The 19,038-nt window shown below is 44.8% G+C and overlaps 1 protein-coding gene across 5 annotated transcripts in view; it reads right to left on the reverse strand.

Moving 5' to 3' along the window:
* Nucleotides 1–19,038, reverse strand: part of frmd6 (FERM domain containing 6) — a 51,077-nt gene that overhangs the window by 17,684 nt on the left and 14,355 nt on the right. For 4 of the 5 annotated variants that reach the window (XM_054795782.1, XM_054795781.1, XM_054795780.1 and 1 more), the window contains exons 2-5: nucleotides 18,486–18,628; nucleotides 8,883–9,160; nucleotides 7,213–7,303; nucleotides 4,656–4,735 (exon numbers count right to left, since the gene is read on the reverse strand). In XM_054795782.1, the coding sequence (XP_054651757.1) occupies nucleotides 4,656–4,735; nucleotides 7,213–7,303; nucleotides 8,883–8,981 (270 nt within the window). In that variant the 5' untranslated portion in view covers nucleotides 8,982–9,160; nucleotides 18,486–18,628. The remainder of the gene's footprint in view (nucleotides 1–4,655; nucleotides 4,736–7,212; nucleotides 7,304–8,882; nucleotides 9,161–18,485; nucleotides 18,629–19,038) is intronic. The other variant, XM_054795779.1, reaches the window with a different exon arrangement.

The following is a 19,038-nucleotide window of genomic DNA, read 5'->3' on the forward strand; positions in this document are numbered from 1 at the left end:
TCCTGATTATAAACCTGGACAAAGGGTCTGGCTGTCCTCCCGAGACCTTCCTCTCCACACGGATTCTGAGAAGTTACAGCCCAGGTACATTGGCCCATACACCATCGAACGTATCATCAATCCCTCCTCCGTTGTGATTCGCCTCCCGGACTCCCTCAGGATCCACCCGGCGTTCCACGTCTCCCTCCTTAAACCGGTCACCTCCAGCGACCTGAGCCCTCCCGAGGTGCCTCCCCCTCCTCCCAGGCTTGTCGACGGTCACCCAGCATTCACGGTCAAGGCCATTTTAGACGTGAGAAGACGGAGCAGGGGTTTCCAGTACCTGGTAGACTGGGAGGGGTATGGTCCCGAGGACCGCTCCTGGATCGCTCGTGCCCTTATCTTAGACCCCACTCTCTTGGCAGACTTTTACGGCCGTTTCCCGGAGAAGCCAGGTAGGCCGCCAGGCGGCGCCCATTGGTAGGGGGGGATACTGTTACATTCCATGTCCTCGTTTGGTTCCTGCCTTCTCCTTGTTTTCCCTTTTTCTTCAGACCCCACACTCCAGCAGGAGGCGGAGCTGCTGGACGCACCTGACTCCAATTTACACCGACCTACTTAGGCCCTGTGCTGCCAGCTGTGAGGCGTCGGATTATTGTACCTGCTGCTACACCAAACGCCCGAGCTTTGTTCTCGCCGGTTACCTTTTTGCCTCCAGCAGCTACCTGCCTCAGCCAGGGTAAATTGTGTTTTTTTCTCATGGTACGTTTTTTCGCCATCGCCTTTTGTCCATTAAAGACTCTGGCAAAAACCTGCGCCTCTCCTCGCCTCTGCATCTGGGGTCCAAACAAACACACGCCACACCGTAACACAAGTACTGTCATTTTAGTAGCATGAAGCTGAAATACACGTACACATGTACACTCTCCTGATCAACACATGAAGACCAGCACATTTGGATCTTCATGAGGTTTTACGTAGAGCTACAATATGCAAACGCAGGAGGGGGGAGTGAGACGACAAACATTTGGACATTGTCATTTAAACAAAGAAAGGTTGTTTATCAACTGATCAAAAGTTTAAGAACACAGGCCATAAAAGCCCAAATGTGCTCCAAATGTTGATTCTCTGTCAGGCTTTCACCCGAACCGTGATCTTCAACTCTCAGGGATCTGTTGGCAGCCGAATGTGAAGCGAGAATCGGCACCTCCGAGCCAGAGTCCATGGTTCTGGCCCAGAAAAGGGTGGCATGCCATCTCCGGGTCGGGGATGAGATCCTGCCCCAAGTGGAGGAATTTAGGTACCTCAGAGTCTTGTCAGGAGGGAGGGAAGGACGGAAGGTGAGATGGACAGGAGGGTTGGTGCGGCGTCTGCATTGCAAAGCAAAGCACTCACTTACTGGCCCATCTACGTTCTACCTTCACCTACGCTCATCAGCGTTGGGCAGTGACCCAAAGGACAAGATGGCGGGTACAAGCGGCCCAAATGAGTTTTCTTAGAAGCACCGTCACTGGTGAAACTCTCAGTAGAACTGCTGAATCAGATGAGGTGGCTCAGGCATCCAACCAGTATGGAGGCCTCGGGGAAGCCCCAGGACACATTGTCAGGTCAAAACAGCAGAGCATTCTATTGTTTCAGTCTCTCATCCACAAGGAAACGGCGTGCTGGGTGACTTTAAACGATACTTTTTGATAATCTGACAATGCTGTCTTCTCGTTTCCAGGTAAACAAGCAAATCCACAGCTCCTTGAAAGCAATGACATGACCGACCCATCGCCGTCATGTGACCAGAAGTGAGCGTTGATGACAAGCCAACATAATATCGGAATATTTGGACAGACGTGACTCACATTCCCCTCATATTCTGTTGTCCCAAACCCCAAAATGACTCACAGAAGACTTGGAAAGCAGCAGACAAGGAACTTATGCGCATGAGTTCTTTCTTCTTCTGTAGTTTGGTGTGTCCTGTGGCTCCGCCTGTTCACCTAGTCACCCCTTCCCGTGTGGATGCCACTATTTACTAATCTGGCACAGTGTGGATGCACATTTTTTTCAGTCTGCCAAAAAAAAAAAAAAAATCCGTAGGATGCTAGCATAGCGTACTATGGAGCATACTAGCGTAGCTTACTAGCGTAGCTTACTAACGTAGCGTACTAGCGTAGCGTACTATGGAGCATACTAGTGTAGATTACTAGCGTAGCTTACTAACATAGTGTACTAACATAGCGTACTAACATAGCGTACTAGCGTAGCGTACTATGGAGCATACTAGCGTAGCTTACTACTGTAGCGTAGCTTACTAACATAGCATACTAACATAGCGTACTATGGAGCATACTAGTGTAGATTACTAGCGTAGCTTACTAACATAGTGTACTAACGTAGCATACTAACATAGCGTACTAGCGTAGCATACTATGGAGCATACTAGTGTAGATTACTAGTGTAGCTTACTAACATAGCATACTAACATGGCGTACTAGCATAGCGCACTAGCTTAGCGTACTATGGAGTGTACTAGCGTAGCGTACTAACGTAGTGTACTAGCCACTGAACTCTATAACTGGAATGGCCCCGATCGCTTGCTGCGCATTGGAGGCTTGAAGCCACCCGAAGTATAGAAGTCGCCATGTTGTTTCACCCAAAACAAGAAAGCCTAAGAACTAAGAGGAGTTCGAGATGCCGTATTGTGCTGCTATTAATTGCACAAATCGTGATACTCGTGAAAATCCCGAGAAGGGACTTACATTTCACAGGTAGCTAAATGCTTATAAATAATACAAATAGATACTTTAAATCTGTAAGCATCTTTTCATCTAAGTAGTTGTAAATGAGCCCTTATTCTCCTTTAGATTTCCACACTGCAATGCTCAACTTCTAAAGCAATGGGTAGTAAATATGCGGAGAGACAGGTGGATGATCGCAACTCTGTTCAAGTCATTTCACCGAGGAGAACTTCGACAGGACCGGCCAGACAGTTAGATTTGGACAAAATGCAGTTCCAACAATATTTTACTTTCCTGATCATCTTCTAAAGGTATGCTAGCGTTTAACTTTGATACTACGTAGATCCTTAGCATAACAAATACCTTGTGAACACTGAAATTGACTTGTTATGCATTGCAGGAAAAAACTTAAACTGGAGGGAAATTTTGAGTTTGGGTCTAGTAAATTTACTCTGTTTCAATTGAATTTTTGTTAATTCGTGTTCATTTTTATACCAAACCATAATAAATGTCGAGAATAAAGATACATGTATGTGTATGCGTGTGTGCTTTTTTGGGTGAAGCAAGATGACCGACCAATGGCTTCATGCGGTCAGCAGGGACGCCCCTTCCAGTAGTATAGAGTTCAGTGGTACTAGCGTAGCGTACTATGGAGCATACTAGCGTAGCTTACTAACATAGCGTACTAACGTAGCGTACTAGCATAGTGCACTAGCTTAGCGTACTATGAAGTGTACTAGCATAGCGTACTAACATAGCGTACTAGCGTAGCATAGTAACATAGTGTACTAGCGTAGCGTTCTATGGAACGTACTAGCGTAGCGTAGTAACATAGTGTACTAACGTAGTGTACTATGGAGCGTACTAGCGTAGCGTACCATGGAGCGTACTAGCAGGAGAATTGTGAACTGACTAACTGCCACCCTGGCACGCTTTTTGACTTTTTATTTCCATCGGCAGTATGCAAATATCTGTCCCACAGAGTTTGCTGATCATCTGACGAGGCGAATGCCGTCTTTTTGAAATGTGAACAAGCTTACTCCGTCTGCTTGAGTGTTCACCACAAAGAGTGGGCATCCAGCCATCTTCATGCCACTTATCCTCACTAGGGTCACGGGTATGCTGGAGCCTATCCCATCTGAGTTTAGGCGAGAGGCAGACTGGTGGCCATTCAATGGCAGGGCACATACAGTACAAACACGCATTCACACTCACATTCATACTACAGACAGTTTAGCTAACATGCATGTTTTTGGAATGTGGGAGGAAACCCTGCGAACGCATGGGGAGAACATGCCACCTCCACACAGAGATGCCCAACAGAGATTCCAACCCAGATCTTCCAGACTACGTGGCCAACATGCTAACCATCAAGACACCGTGCTGGTGAGCGGGCGTAGTACAAAAATATGTAACAAGAGAAATTCACCCAGGAGTGGTCCATAACAACTGGGAATGCAGCTACTGTGATTGGCTGGTGACCAGTCCAGTCAGATGGGATAGGCTCCTGGTCGGGACAAGCGGCATAGAAGAAGGATGGATGGAGTACACATCTAACACAGGCAAGATGCCTTTCAATGTTGTTTTTCATGTTAGAAATAACAAGGTGTCCTGACTGTTCTACTGTACTGTAGTTGAAAGACACTAGAAACTCTCAAGTGTGATGTAACGTTCCAGACTGGGCATCTACTGTACGTGTGCACATGTTGTCCCTTCCATGTTACAGATGTGCCTCTTGTAGAGCACCAAGTAAAATCGTTCATGTTCAACCACGACTGATTACATTCCAGTGGTGGCAGAAACGCTGCACAGAAGAAGCTAACATGAGGATTGAGGCTGGTTCTTGTTGAAACAAACCAAACAATACCAGGAGTGGGGCTCCGTCCATTGGATCTTAAGCCCAACGCCTTAACCTCTCGGCCATCCTGGTGACGCCAGCGGATGTCTCACCTTGCTGGCTTCTCTCTTCCATTCTTTGGGACAGTACTTGGACAGCTTCTGATCCAGTTCCATGTAGATGTGTTCATTATCTGCGGGGAGGAGAGGCACAGTTTCAACCCACAAGCTTATATGATGTTTGTGTTGACACGAGTGTGGCTGAAGGCAACATTCTCTTTTTGGAAGCAAAGGGCTCCGTGCATACCTGGAAAAGTAGTCTCACTGTCTGACCTGCTTTTTTTATGAACGCAGTCTAACAAGCCACATACAACATAGACATACTGTAGAATTGTACTAACGTATAGTTTTTCTTACTACTTACTGCATGTATCCAAATACAGATTTCATTTCATTCTTCAGTTTTCAATGTGAATTCATACTGAATGAACCAAGGAAGGGCATTGCCACCGACAGCCACGAGAGGGCGCTAATGAGCTCCAGAGCTCGGTGAACTTGCTTCCCAGAAGGCCTGAACACGATCACCAATACATTAATTAACTGTGCAATAAATAAAACCGAACTCGATCATTTTGCATGCGCATGCATGTTTGTTGGCGCTAGCGAGTGCACGAGTGCTGCAAGTAATAAGCAAGTAGACTCAAATGAAAGGCCAGTAGCCAATGACGGTGTGCTGACCTTCCAGGGTCAGCACGCACACACTAAGTGACTTGAAGCCATGTGGGACTATACCGCAAACATCCTGAATAAACAGCCTGGAATGCTTTCTTGGTGCCTGTTGTGGATAAAAACGTCAACCCGTCATTTTGGGACCTAAAAAAGTTTGTGACATCACAATGAGATAAACGATAAAAATGCATGAACTTAGGTTTCAGTCGCTGTGATTCCCCAAGTACACAACCTCTTTGTGCACCAAACTCCCACACGACGATGCACCTCATGAAAGGTAAACATGCACTCGTATGTGCAAATGAGCTGACGTCTGCATTCACACAATCTCAACTTCACACCATTTGTGTTATTTTGTCGATATTCAGACAATAACGAAAGTGACACTGATCCTAAATCAATCAATTTTATTTAAGCGCAATTTTAGCTTTTATTTTCATGGGGCCTTTTTGTCTTTTTGTTTGTTGTTGGCTTCATTTGTTTGATTTGAAAGCGCTCCTGAGAAATGGAGGTTGATTCTTTTGATACGGTGCACTGGCATCTTACGTCATCATTTCATCATGGTGACAGGCCTCCCTTGGACTTCCTTGGACTTCCTTGGACTTCCTTGGACTTCCTTGGGCTTCCTTGTACTCCCTTGGACTTCCTTGGACTCACTTGGACTTCCTTGGGCTTCCTTGGACTTCCTTGGACTCTCTTGGACTTCCTTGGACTCCCTTGGACTTCCTTGGACTTCCTTGGGCTTCCTTGGACTCCCTTGGGCTTCCTTGGGCTGCCTTGGCCTTCCTTGGACTTCCTTGGCCTTCCTTGGGCTTCCTTGGACTCCCTTGGACTTCCTTGGACTTCCTTGGGCTTCCTTGGACTTCCTTGGACTCCCTTGGGCTGCCTTGGCCTTCCTTGGACTTCCTTGGCCTTCCTTGGCCTTCCTTGGGCTTCCTTGGACTTCCTTGGGCTTCCTTGGACTCCCTTGGACTTCCTTGGGCTTCCTTGGACTTCCTTGGGCTTCCTTGGACTTCCTTGGGCTGCCTTGGCCTTCCTTGGACTTCCTTGGCCTTCCTCGGGTTTCCTTGGACTTCCTTGGACTTCCTTGGGCTTTTTGGATTCTTTTCATTCTCAAGGTTTCAGTCACTGTGAAACGTGGCCGGGATTTGTAAATGACCCCCTCCCTTGTAGGGGGTATCGAATAGGACAGGAGTGTCCAAATGTTTTCCTGGCGAGGGTCCCGCCCACTAGGCCCAGGTCATGACAGGAAGTGTGTCAGGAGCAGCATCGTACTCGTATGAGAACTTGACTTATGCAGATTGACACGCGTGACAATCAATGCTCTGTATTAAATATAAAAACAGCAACACAATCGCATCATTTGTGTTCCACAAAGTACTGTAAAAAGAGCAGGACCATTTGGACTGATGGAACCAGGACAGAAAAGTCATTGGAGTCAGACGGGCATGGGGGGCACAGCGGGTGTGACAAAGCGGCTGGGTGGCCCCTGTTTGCCTCGGGGATTTCACGCTGTTCAGTCAAGCACTCGAGGAATGTCCCGCAATCGGGGCCGCCGGCGGACCGAGCGGCCCCATTGGCTCATCTGGAGGCCAGCTGTCTGAAAGGAGAGACACGCCCTCCCCTCTGCAGTTGGCTCCCAGCGTCACTCTCTCTCACACACACACACACACACACACACACACACACACACACACACACACACACACACACACACCCACACCCACACGCACATGCACACGCACACAGTGAGTCATGTGACCCTGGTGGAGCTATTGCCACACAATGGAGCAGTCAGGTTGGTTCCTGCGAACCTCCATGACAGCTAGGTGAGACATGCTACATTTACAGCCTGATGTTTTTACGTGTCTGGGGGGTCACAATGGGACATCGTGACCACCTGTGGTGGCATGAGCGGGAAAAGGAATCCTTGCTTTCTTACTTTGAATCACACTGAGTCCAAAGAGGTGGCAGTCCTTCAGCCTCAGCAGGTCACACACCTGGACCAGCAGCTCCTGGCACAGCGTCTTCACCTGAGGACAAGGAGAGAACCAAAAGGATTGGAGGAACATACAGTGGAACATTCATCCCTTCCACAAGCAACCTTTCCCCTAAGAGGGGGGCGTCCAAAGTGCACCCGGGGGCCATTTGCAGTTTGCCAGCTGCTTTGTTTTCTTGTTATAAAACACATTCTTACCTCCTAATATTTGGACTTTATTCTTAAATTAATGTTCAAACCATTTCAGCTTTTCTTGTAATATGATGACGTTATTCTTTTCCTCAGCCTCAGTTTCAACTTTATTTGGTTCTGTTTGAATCTCATATTACAATTTTTCTTGAATATTTCAGCTCTATGCTACTGAAATGATTATGTTCCCTCATGATCATAATCATACTTCTCATAAAATGATGACTTTTTCTCGTTAGATCAGGACTTTTTTGTCTTACTATTTAGACTTTATTCTTGTAAAATAACAGCAGTTGTTTTTCATTCCTGCTGTTGTTTATTTCATAATTTTCCAACTATTGGTGTCATTTTTGTCTTCATCATTATGACTTAGTTATCATCATATTTTCACCTTATTTTCATAATATTGTAACCTTTTCCAAAAGAATTACAGCTGCATGTGTTGTTTCTTCTCATCATATTACGAGTTCACATTCCATTCCTGTTTCTTGCAGTTGTCTCAGTAGGGAAGCCCAGACTTCCTGGTCCCCGACCACCTCCTCCAGCACCACCAGGAGGACACCAAGGCGTTCCCAGGCCAGCTGTGAGACATAATCCCTCCAGCATGCCCAGAACACCTCACCAGGGGGCATCCGGACTAGATGCCTGAGCCACTTCAACTGGCTCCTCTACATGTGAAGGAGCAGCGGCTCTACTCTGAGTAGAGCAAACTCCCAAGTACCCCCGCAGTATGCTTAAAGGGTGTAGAGATGGTCCAGTGCTCCATGACCAGGACCAAAACCACATTGCACCTCCTGTAGCCGAGGTTGGTACCCTTCTCTCCAGCACCCTGGAATAGACTTTCCCAGGGAGGCTGAGGAGTGTGACCCCCCAGATCTTTTTTCATGAACATTTCAACTTTATGCTACTAAAATGACATATTTTATTCTTGCATAATTAGGACGTTTCACTCTGAATGTTTTGACTTTATTCTTGTAAAATGACTGCTGATTTTTCCATTGTTGTTTTTTAATCGTTTTCTTGTTGACTTATATTTTTGCAATGTGCCACGGGCCAGTAATCAGACAGCCTGAAAAGCCAGCTGGATATTTCCTGATGAAGGTCATTCAGAGCAGCAGTGAAAAGGACGATTTACATGAGTTGAAAAGGACAGTTGGGCTTTCCAGCAGTATTCTTGTGGCAACACGACGACAATGGTGAAAAAGGTTTGCTGTCAGAAGTGGGATCAGAACCCACACCTCCAGGGAGACCTGAACACAGCACCTTAGACCACTCGGCCATCCAGGGAGACCTGAATGAAGCGCCTTAGACTGCTTGGCCATCCAGGGAGACCTGAACACAGCGCCTTAGACCGCTTGGCCATCCAGGGAGACCTGAACGAGGCGCCTTAGACCACTTGGCCATCCTGACACCAACGTACTCACATTGACTATGACATTGAGCGTGTCATCATTGGGCAGAAAGACACAGACGCATCGGCGGTCCTGCATGGTTTTGTTGTTGTGGAAGTTCAGTTTGTTCATCTTCGTGTGAGATGGCGACAGGTCAGGGCCCCTCCGGGCTCCGGGCCCTCGGACGACGGGCCGGCTGTAGCTGTGCTTCAGCTGCGACCCGGTAGTGCAGACGCGGCGGCTCCGACGGGCTCAGCGGGCCGGGTGGCGGTCGAGCGGACCAGCATGAGGACCCCTGCTGCACTTAGCCGCTGTGGAGACAATGCAGACAGCGTGACATGTTGACATGTTGACATGATGACATGTTGACATGTTGCACGTGTGGAAAATCACATTTACTAATACATGCACAAACATGCACAACTTCAGACCACTTTTACACCAGAACTTCTATTATCAACAACTTTTTTATCTGTCATCTGTGTCAGGGGTGTCCAAACGTTTCTCCAGCGGGCGGGGGCCACTTAGAGACAAATGGAAGGATGCAACTTGGATATTTAGTAACACCTGTACATATGCTAACAACTTTATATTTAGTAAAGCAACACCTGTACATATGCTAACAACTTTATATTTAGTAAAGCAACACCTGTACATATGCTAACAACTTTATATTCAGTAAAGCAACACATGTACGTATGCTAACAACTTTATATTCAGTAAAGCAACACCTGTACATATGCTAACAACTTTATATTTAGTAAAGCAACACCTGTACATATGCTAACAACTTTATATTTAGTAAAGCAACACCTGTACATATGCTAACAACTTTATATTCAGTAAAGCAACACATGTACATATGCTAACAACTTTATATTTAGTAAAGCAACACCTGTACATATGCTAACAACTTTATATTTAGTAAAGCAACACCTGTACATATGCTAACAACTTTGTCATAGAAATATAAAAACTCATGATTCATATCAGCTTCACTCTTTTCTCTCTTTTCACATTTGTGCTGTTTTTTTCAAATATTTCCATTGTCTTCTTAAAGAATCTTTGTAATGCTATAAGATAATACTATACTTTATAATAATAATACTATACTTTATAATACTAAGATAATACTATACTAGTACATAATACTACCATAATTAATTCATAAATACACAAAAGTCCTTTGTGCCAATTGATGGTAATCACTTGGGGCGTGGGAAGGATGTCAATCATCAGTAGTACCTTTCAACACTGGACACCCCCATCAAAGGCGGCCAACTACAGGGTGATCAAGCCTGAGCCTGTGTCCGGTGCCCAACCATGAGATGAGCTAGGCAGGAAGGTCCCGACCTGGGATAAAAAACTGCCTCCCCCCTTTCTCCCACGGCACACCCCTGAGTAAGGGCAGGAAGGAGGGGGGTGGGTTTAAAGCTTCTTTAGGGTCGTCGTCCATTGTTTTGTTTTTTTTATTTTCCAACTATTTCTTTCTTCTTATAAATTTTCTTCTGACGTTACTCCCACAATATTTGGACTTTATTGTCTGAATATTAGAACTTTTCCACAACCTCATTTTCCAAAAACAATAACTTTATTTGTTGTTTTGTTTGTTTCTCACCATTTGGTGAGAATATTGGTAAGTCCAATATTTAGTCGTATTGGTGTACAAGCAGGTGATGTTTGCTAAATCCAAGCAGAAGAGTCTTGATCATCACCATGATTGTTTTTATGGCTGATGATGCCACTGATATATGGAATAGTATTCCATGGAATGCAGGTGAATGCAAGTGAATCATATGTACTGTACTAGATGTGGAATGGATGGGGGGTAGGATTCAATCAGCTTTGCTTTTGTCCTCCTCCTTTTGGACGTGTGAAAGGATGATTCATGAGATGTTTTCCATTGGAACCTTCATGTTCAAAGCAAATTAAAGTGAGGCTATTTTTCCTCATAATATTACGACATGATTCTCTTAAAATGACTTTTTCTCCTCAGAGTACAGCTTTTTTCTTGTAATATTTGGACTAATATTTGGATTTGCAGAAGTACTGTTGATGTTTCCATTTCTGCTGTTGTTGTTGGGTTTCTTTGTTTGTTTTAGTGTTCTGATAAAGCACCAAATCACAACAGCAGTTATCTCATGGCACGTGAAGGTCACAAGTGAAACCCCACATGAGCAAGCACTTGGCGACGGAGACAAGGAAAAACCCCTCTGGGGGAGAAAACCTTGAACAGAAACCAGGCCCTGTGGGGCAGTCGTCCGTCTCGACCAGTTGGGTTGAGATATAAAAATAAGTGCAAACATTATATTTGTAAAAATGATATCAAAAAGTACTAACATTATATTTTTAGAATGTGCCACGGGCCAATAAGAAAACAGCCACAGGCTGCAAGTACCGCATTTTGGACCTCCGCACACACGCTGTGATGGGAGCTAGCAGAGTGTGAACGTTCTCAGGGAGGGCAAAAGAAGAATGTTGAGGAACAATGGGCCTCATTCACGAACATCTTCTTAAAAGTCTTCTTAAGAACTGTACTTAAGAAGGCGCGGGTTGGAAACTGCGCCACATTCACAACACGTTCTTAAGTAGGGATAATCGTTCGCACCGGTGTTCTTAGGTTGATAAATGCCAACTGCGATGCCCGTGCATGTGAGCCCTAATTTGCATAGGTCACCGCCTATTATTTCCTATATAAGGTCAAAAATGTGCCGTGCGCAACAGGCAGCTGGAGGCGGAGATGGCAACACACAAGGGCAAGACCGAGGAGCAGCTGGACAACAAACGAAAGAAAAACTTCAACTGTACTGAAATAGAGGTGCTTTTACAAGGAGTGACCGAACACAAGACCACCTTATTTTCACGTGTATCCACCGGTCATCAGGCCATCCAAAAAGAGTCGGCATGGAGCACCATTGCAGAAAACATAAATGCCGTTTCCACGGAGAAACGCGCCAGCGCAGAGGTTAAAAAGAAGTGGTTTGACTTAAAATAGACTCAAAAAAAAAGATTAGACTGCACCGGAGGGATCTGGAGAAAACGGGAGGTGGGCCATCAATCAGAAACCAAACCATTTTGGAAACTCTAGAAAATATTTACACAATCATGATGGAAAAATAAAGTAAAAATACATAGTTTGTGTGTGACAATTTATTTTTTCTGTGGTTACATTTGATTAGACGCTGCCTAATTAATACAGCAGCCCCGTGCTCTGGCTCAAGATGTGGCTGGGGGCGCATGTCTTTATCTGGGGGTGCTCCGTGCGCAATAGACACACCACGTTTTATTGCGATGTTATTCTGATGATCCTGCACACCTGCAAGAACAGACAGGGAAGCCTGAAGCCTGAAGCGGGACATCAAATATTCGTGGCTTTCAGCAAATAAATCTAATGGTCCCTTTACATTCTCTCTCTGCGCAGCGCACGTCCAGCCAGCCTTTTTTTTTTTTTTTGATGAATTGGGATTTGAATATATATTTATCCATGGAGTATATTTTAGTTGTTTTGATGATAAATAATTGTTGGGATATTTTATTTGCACTACATTTTTTGGGATCAGGTTGCAAAATCCATCATGAGGGCGATTGCGCATTGAAAGTGCAAGCTTTCTACGAACGCTCAGGAGGACTGAGCGTTCGTAGAATTTGTTCTTAGATCTAAGAACTGTGAGTTAAGAACACGTTTCGTGAATGCCAAAAATCTTCGTAAGAAGGCTTTAAGAACACATTTGTGCGTAAGAACGTTTCGTGAATGAGGCCGAATGAGAGCACATCAGCATCTCTTCATTCACCTTGCAACCACCTTGCCATTAAAAGCCGGTGAAGAAGCAATCAGCCTTGCAAGAGAAAGCAGTCAGTCAGCTGTCAATTCCAACTAGCATACCCGTACGCCATGGCTTCCTTGCTGCAGTGCCATGCCAGCTAAGCTACAGCAGCCAAGCATCATCATTGCGGATACTTTGTTCAAGACATAAAGCGCTTCCAGAACCGACTTGCCGCTTCAGCACTCCCGCTGCATGCTTTGTCGCCACGGAGACGGCCCATCATGAACGTGACTTGAATACACTCGTACATCAGCGTCTGCTGACGAGCCGTGACCGGGTCAGAAACACACGTGCTGCTGACCTTGGACTCAATGCCCCCTCAGGACTTTACTCACCGAGGCACGTGAACAGTTGTTCCATACGGCAGACCGCTATAGGCAGCGGCATGGCTAATGACAAGGACGACATTTCCAGTAACGTGCAGTGAGGCTGCGTCATGGGCAACAAAATCTTCAAGGCTGGACAGATGTGCTCTTATTGCCTCCTTCCTCCCAAGGGGTGCACATTGTTTCAGCCACATCTGCTACAGTGTTGCTACATCTTACAACTTTTTATCTTTCCATCTTAAAACTATCCATCGGTCAGCTGCAGATGTTGGAGGACATCTGTGTAAAAAAGGCTTCACTACACTATCTTAAAATACAAATACACATCCAGGGACCGAAATTAACCTGACGCAAGACGCTAAATGCGTGCAAAAACTGTCAAAATCGTGCAGATTTTCCATCTAAGACAAATTATTTTGCGTTTCATCGGGTCAGTTTGGTCACGGGAATTAGGGCGCAATATAATTTGCGAAAACCAAATTGCGCTGGGAAGCACGGTATTACGGTATTACGGCCATAGTGCGTATGAAAGTAGATCTCCGACTGGTCGTGAGACATATTCCCATCCAATCACGATCTGTGTTGCAGCAGATCGTCATTTGCTGTTGGAAACAAATATGGTGGTCCTGCTGCTGTTTTAGCTGGCGATCTGCAGACTGAACACGATGATTATTAAGTATTTTGCCAAGGCGGACTCATGTCACTCGGAGCGGCACAACAATAACAACCCTCCGAAAAAACAAAAAACAACGGCCGATGACTTGGATAAGCCCGCGGTTTCTCAGTTGGCCTCAACTTCAGCAAGCCCCTCCACAGGCGCCAGTGACAGTTCCTGGACGCCGACGGTGAGTGATAGACGACAGCTGCCACCGAGACCTGGTGCATCTCATGTCGCCATAACCAGCTCGTTAAAAACAGTTCGGAAGTGGATGAAAGAATTGAACACGGACATTGGTTATAAAGTCAAGGACGACGATTGTGTTTACGAAATTTGGTGTGAGGTGTGCAAGGAACATGGTACTGGTTCAGATCGTGGGTCGGCGCTTGTGACTGGTAGCAACAGGGTGAAAAAGGAGGCAATACAGCAACACATTAAATCAACACTCCACCAACGGTCGTTAGCAACCAGGCACGCCAAATATTTGGAAGCAAACAAGAAACCAACTCCAATTGAAGACGGCTTTAAAAGGGCTGATGAAAAAACATTGGAAAAAATTGACAAATTATTCTTGACAGCATATTACATTGTCAAAAAGGAAAAGCCTTTTACTGACTTCCCCGACTTGTTGGAACTACAAAAGTTGAACGGAGCTAATGTGGGGGACACCTACCGAAATGAAAAAGCAGCCAAGGAATTTTGTGCCCAAATTGCCGGTTCTATTTTTGACGATTTGAAAACATTACTGAATGAAGGTGACTACTTCAGTGTCTTCTGTGATGGAAGCACAGACAGAACGGAAAAGGAAAAGGAATGTGTCATGGTCAAGGTGCTGCAAGACTTTTATCCCACAATTTTTTTTCTGAAGTTGGAAGAGCCACCCAATACCAAAGCCAACGGCATCGTCGAAGCCATCGATAATGCGTTTGCTGCATTTGATTTGCCCAATTACAAACGAAAATTGATCGGATTCTGCAGTGATGGTGCCTCTGTAATGATGGGAGAAAGAGGCGGAGTAATCCAAAAAATTAAAGAACAGGGAGATGCTGATTGGATACTTGCACAGTGGTGCTTAGCACACAAGTTGGAACTCGCTGTAAAGGATGCCTTCAAAAAGACTTACATGGACAATGTAGTTGATGTGCTCACGCTCATTTACTACTTCTACAAGGGATCTGCCAAGAGAAACAAGGAAATTGAACAAATCGCCGAAGTTATGGAAGACCATTTCTTGAAACCAGAAAAAGCCAATGGAACAAGATGGGTCGACCACAAACTTAGAGCCATCAGCAAAATGATCAAAAACTGGGAACTCGTCTACATTCACTTGTCAAACTATGCAGAGGACAATTCTAACAGAGCTGATGATCGTGCCAATGCCAAAGGAATTATCACCAAAATGCTGCAGTACAAGTTTGTTTGGTACCTGTACTTTACCAAAGACGTTCTGAGTGAGGCTGCTGCTGTAAGTTTGCTTTTTCAGCGTGCAGACATCAACGTTCCAAGCTCTTTGAGCAAACTGCAAAGTGTTCGGCTAACACTGACTGAGATGTTGCAGAACCCCGGTGTGCAGCTGCGTCAATTTGGAAACGACGTCCAGAACAACCAGTTCAAGAACCAGACTTTACGAAACCAGGTGGAGCCGGAAGTTCTGGAGAGGCAGAAAACGGCTATTGTGCAAGCAACACTGGACTGTATTGATTCCCGCTTTGAGATGCTTGAATCACCCATCTATGTGTCTTGCAACATCTTTGACCACAAGAACTGGCCAATGGAGGAAGAGGACCTTCTAACATTCGGCACCAATGAACTCACAACGATATGCCAGCACTTCAGCAGGCTGTTGGAGTCTGCGAATTGTGACCGGCTCTTGGCTCAGAGAGAATGGACGGATTTGAAATTTCTAGTCAGACGGAGTGATCACTTCAGAAACATCCATCCTCTGGCGGTCTGGCAACGAGTCAGTCAGGATGATAGCAACAGGGGAGACTTCAGGAACATCTTGAAAGTTGTTCATCTCACCAGCTTGTACCCTCTCTCAAACGCAGCTTGTGAGAGATCGTTCTCTGTAATGAAGCGAATTAAATCAGATTGGAGGTGCAACTTGAGCGTTGAGACTTTGGACATGCTCATGAGGATCTCGATTGAAGGTCCAGATGTATCCAAATATGACCCCAGACCTGCTGTCAACAGATGGTGGCTCTCTGGACAGAGAATGAAAAGACCCAACACTGTGCCTTATGGGCCCAGACAATAGTCCATGGCACTCAGACTTTTCATTGTTTGCTAAGTTACAGTTCAATAAAGAAAATATCTATAAAACTGAAAGTAATGATGTTAAAACAGTTTACACAGGCAATAGGTGTACAGTATACATCAATGATCATGACGTGCATGATTTTTTTTGCCTGAAAATTGCTTCTTAGATGAGCAATTTGCTTGTAAAGTTAAAATCTACAAGCAACAAATTGCTTCCACTGGATTTAGGCAATTTCTACCCCTGACATCTGTTGTTTTCCCTCAGCAAATAACCTAGCATGATGTTAGCGCTGCTGTGCCACTCCTTCATGTGAAGTTACTGTACGTGATGTATGGCATCTGTTAGCAGGACAAGCATACAGTATGCCAACGCTTGGAGACACACACTCTGTCAGAGACAAACGCAGCTTTGTTGACGTAGAAACAAATCTTCTCCAGCTGATCTTAGGAGGCAGAAGATCATGAGAAAATCTTTGGAGAAAGTCTTACGTCATGTTTTTGGGAGATTAGGCTTAAAGGCTAAAGCATGGCCAGGTATTTATGGCAAGCAGCGACACAATGACACCTTGGAGCCTTCACGCTAGTACGGGATAATACAGACTGGAGTATGTTTATGCTGTGACATCCCGAGAGTGGCCCCTTAAGAGGCTTTTTTCCCGTTCATATTCCAACACTCATCTCCTCCTCTCGCCCAACGTCAGCGGCTTTACAAGAGGAGAAGCAGCAGCGGGCTTGGGGTCACTGTCAAGGCTGACGCTAACGCCGTGCGGCCGCTGTGTTTTATTGCTTGTCGTCAGCTCAGCAGAATTTTCTCTTCAGCTGAATAAACAGGTCGCTTGGGGCTCTGTGGAAAAGTCACAACCTTTTCAAATGGAGCACTGGAGCATTTCTGTATGGGGCAATACATAGCAGCACTCACGGCCCGTAAACTAGCTTAGACACGGCCAGTCGAAACACATTTGAACTTATTGTTTTCACACCACAAGTTTAAATACCAAAGTGCAGAGGCTTGGGTTCGGGGATGTGGACTGAGATCAGGAGCTTGGTGAACTTGTTTACCAGTAACGTGACGTGTGCTGCTGACCTCTTGGCCAGGTCACCCTTGTAAAAGAGATCCTGATCTCAATGGGTTTTTATCTGGTTAAATAAAGGTTGAAGTAACTTGCTGGCTTGTGTGGGTATTTTCTTTACACTGCTGTGTAGCTCAGGGGTGTCCAAAGTGCAGCCTGGGGGCCATTTGTAGCCCACTGCGTTTTTTTTTATTGACTTGCGGCACATTTAAACAAGAAAACAAAAAATCAGCAAAAAAGGACATAAGACATAAAGACATAAAGAATAAAGTTTAAAAAGTTGCAATCTAACAAGAGGTCATTTATACGAGAATAACGTCTGACAAATGAAAGGATGCCACTTTGCCACTTTGATATTCAGTACATCAACACATGTAGATACGATAACAACTTCTACAGATTTCATCCCAGCTTCGTCACATACGTGAAAAAGCATATTATTATAATCAACTTCACTCTCTTTTCCCATTTTTGCTGGGTTTTGTTTACATTTCTTCTAAAAAATCTTTGTGAATTTTCTTCAGATAATATTTTGACTTTATTCCCACAATATTACAAGTTTTTCCCCAAACAGATTTTCCAAAAATGGCACCTTTTTTGTTTCTCATAACACTACAACTTTTAAAATATAATGTATTTTTATGACAGTATTTTTCCTCCTAATATTACAAATATATTCTCGTAAAATTGCAACTTTTTTCTCTTCTGAAAGTGTTTCTCCTAATATTTTTACTTTATCCTCATGACATTATAGTTATTTTTTACCTTTCTTTTTCATTTTCCAACTATTCAAACTTTCCTCTTGTAAGTGTTCTTCTCGTAATATTATGACTTTATTCCCATAATATTTTGACTTTATATTTACTTTTTATTATCATGAGAACTTTTTCTGCCACCTAATTTTCCCAAAAATTACAACTTAATTTTGTTTTGTTTGTTTCTCATAATATTACGACATTTTTCTTGAATATAACATTTTTCTTTAATATTAAATATACTTAAAAATGTATTTTCTTTCATATGTAATAAAGTAAAATGACATTATTTTGGGTTAGGGTGAGGTATGCATTGCTGGTTTGTTTTAAAAACAAAACACTGTGTTAAAAAGTCACATTTGGAGTCCGAAGACCAGAAACTAGGTGGATAATTCTAGCTAGCTAGCTAGTGACAGCTCGGCAAAGCGTGTGAAGAAAGATGCAAGAAAAGTGGAAGATCAATAGGTTTGATAAGGGAGTGATCAAACACTGTAAGGATGGGCTGGCGTAGCCTGTGTCCAACTGAAACCAATACGGGTGTTGGCGACCCTTCGTGGCGCAGCACTCATGCACATTCATGTCATGTTTGTGTTATCATGACATGACTTGTCGTGTCGCCGCCACACAGTGATCGCTTTTTGTGATCGGCTTTGAAAGGCATGTGCTGATCACGTGTTCTTTCACGGAAACCGGCCGATCGATCAGCGCATCCCTAATTATTTACATCAAATACAGCTGCCTCACCTCGTCACCTGCATAAAAGACACCTGTCCACACCCAAACGACCAGATTCCAACAGCTTCACCATGGGAAAGACCAAAGAGCGGGAACAAGACGATGGAAGGGATGGGATGTGCTCCAAGGCAATCGGAAAGCAACCTGGAAACCTGAGGAAACATCAACAGTCCGTGCAGTTATCAGGAAATGGAAGAAGCAGCACACCACCACCAACCACCCTCGGTCTGGGCCTCCACGCAAGCTCTCACTTCGCCTGAAGTTCGCCATTGACAACCTGGGAGAAGAAGAGACCGAACAGAACATTTGGAGGGCAAAGAACACCATCCAAACCGCCAAGGACGGTGTTGACAACATCATGCTTTGGGGGTGCTGTTCAGCCAAGGGGACGAGACAACTCCATCGCATTGAATTATGGGACTAACACCTCCTTCTCTCAGAGAGCTGAAGGTGGGTCGAGGATGGGCGTTTCAGCGCGACAACAACCCACAGCAACAAAGGAGCACATCGAGGTTCTGGAGTGACCTAGCCAGTCTCCAGACCTGAATCCAACTGAAAATCT

This window comes from Dunckerocampus dactyliophorus, chromosome 13, assembly GCF_027744805.1.
Source record: "Dunckerocampus dactyliophorus isolate RoL2022-P2 chromosome 13, RoL_Ddac_1.1, whole genome shotgun sequence".
Lineage (NCBI taxonomy): Eukaryota > Metazoa > Chordata > Actinopteri > Syngnathiformes > Syngnathidae > Dunckerocampus > Dunckerocampus dactyliophorus.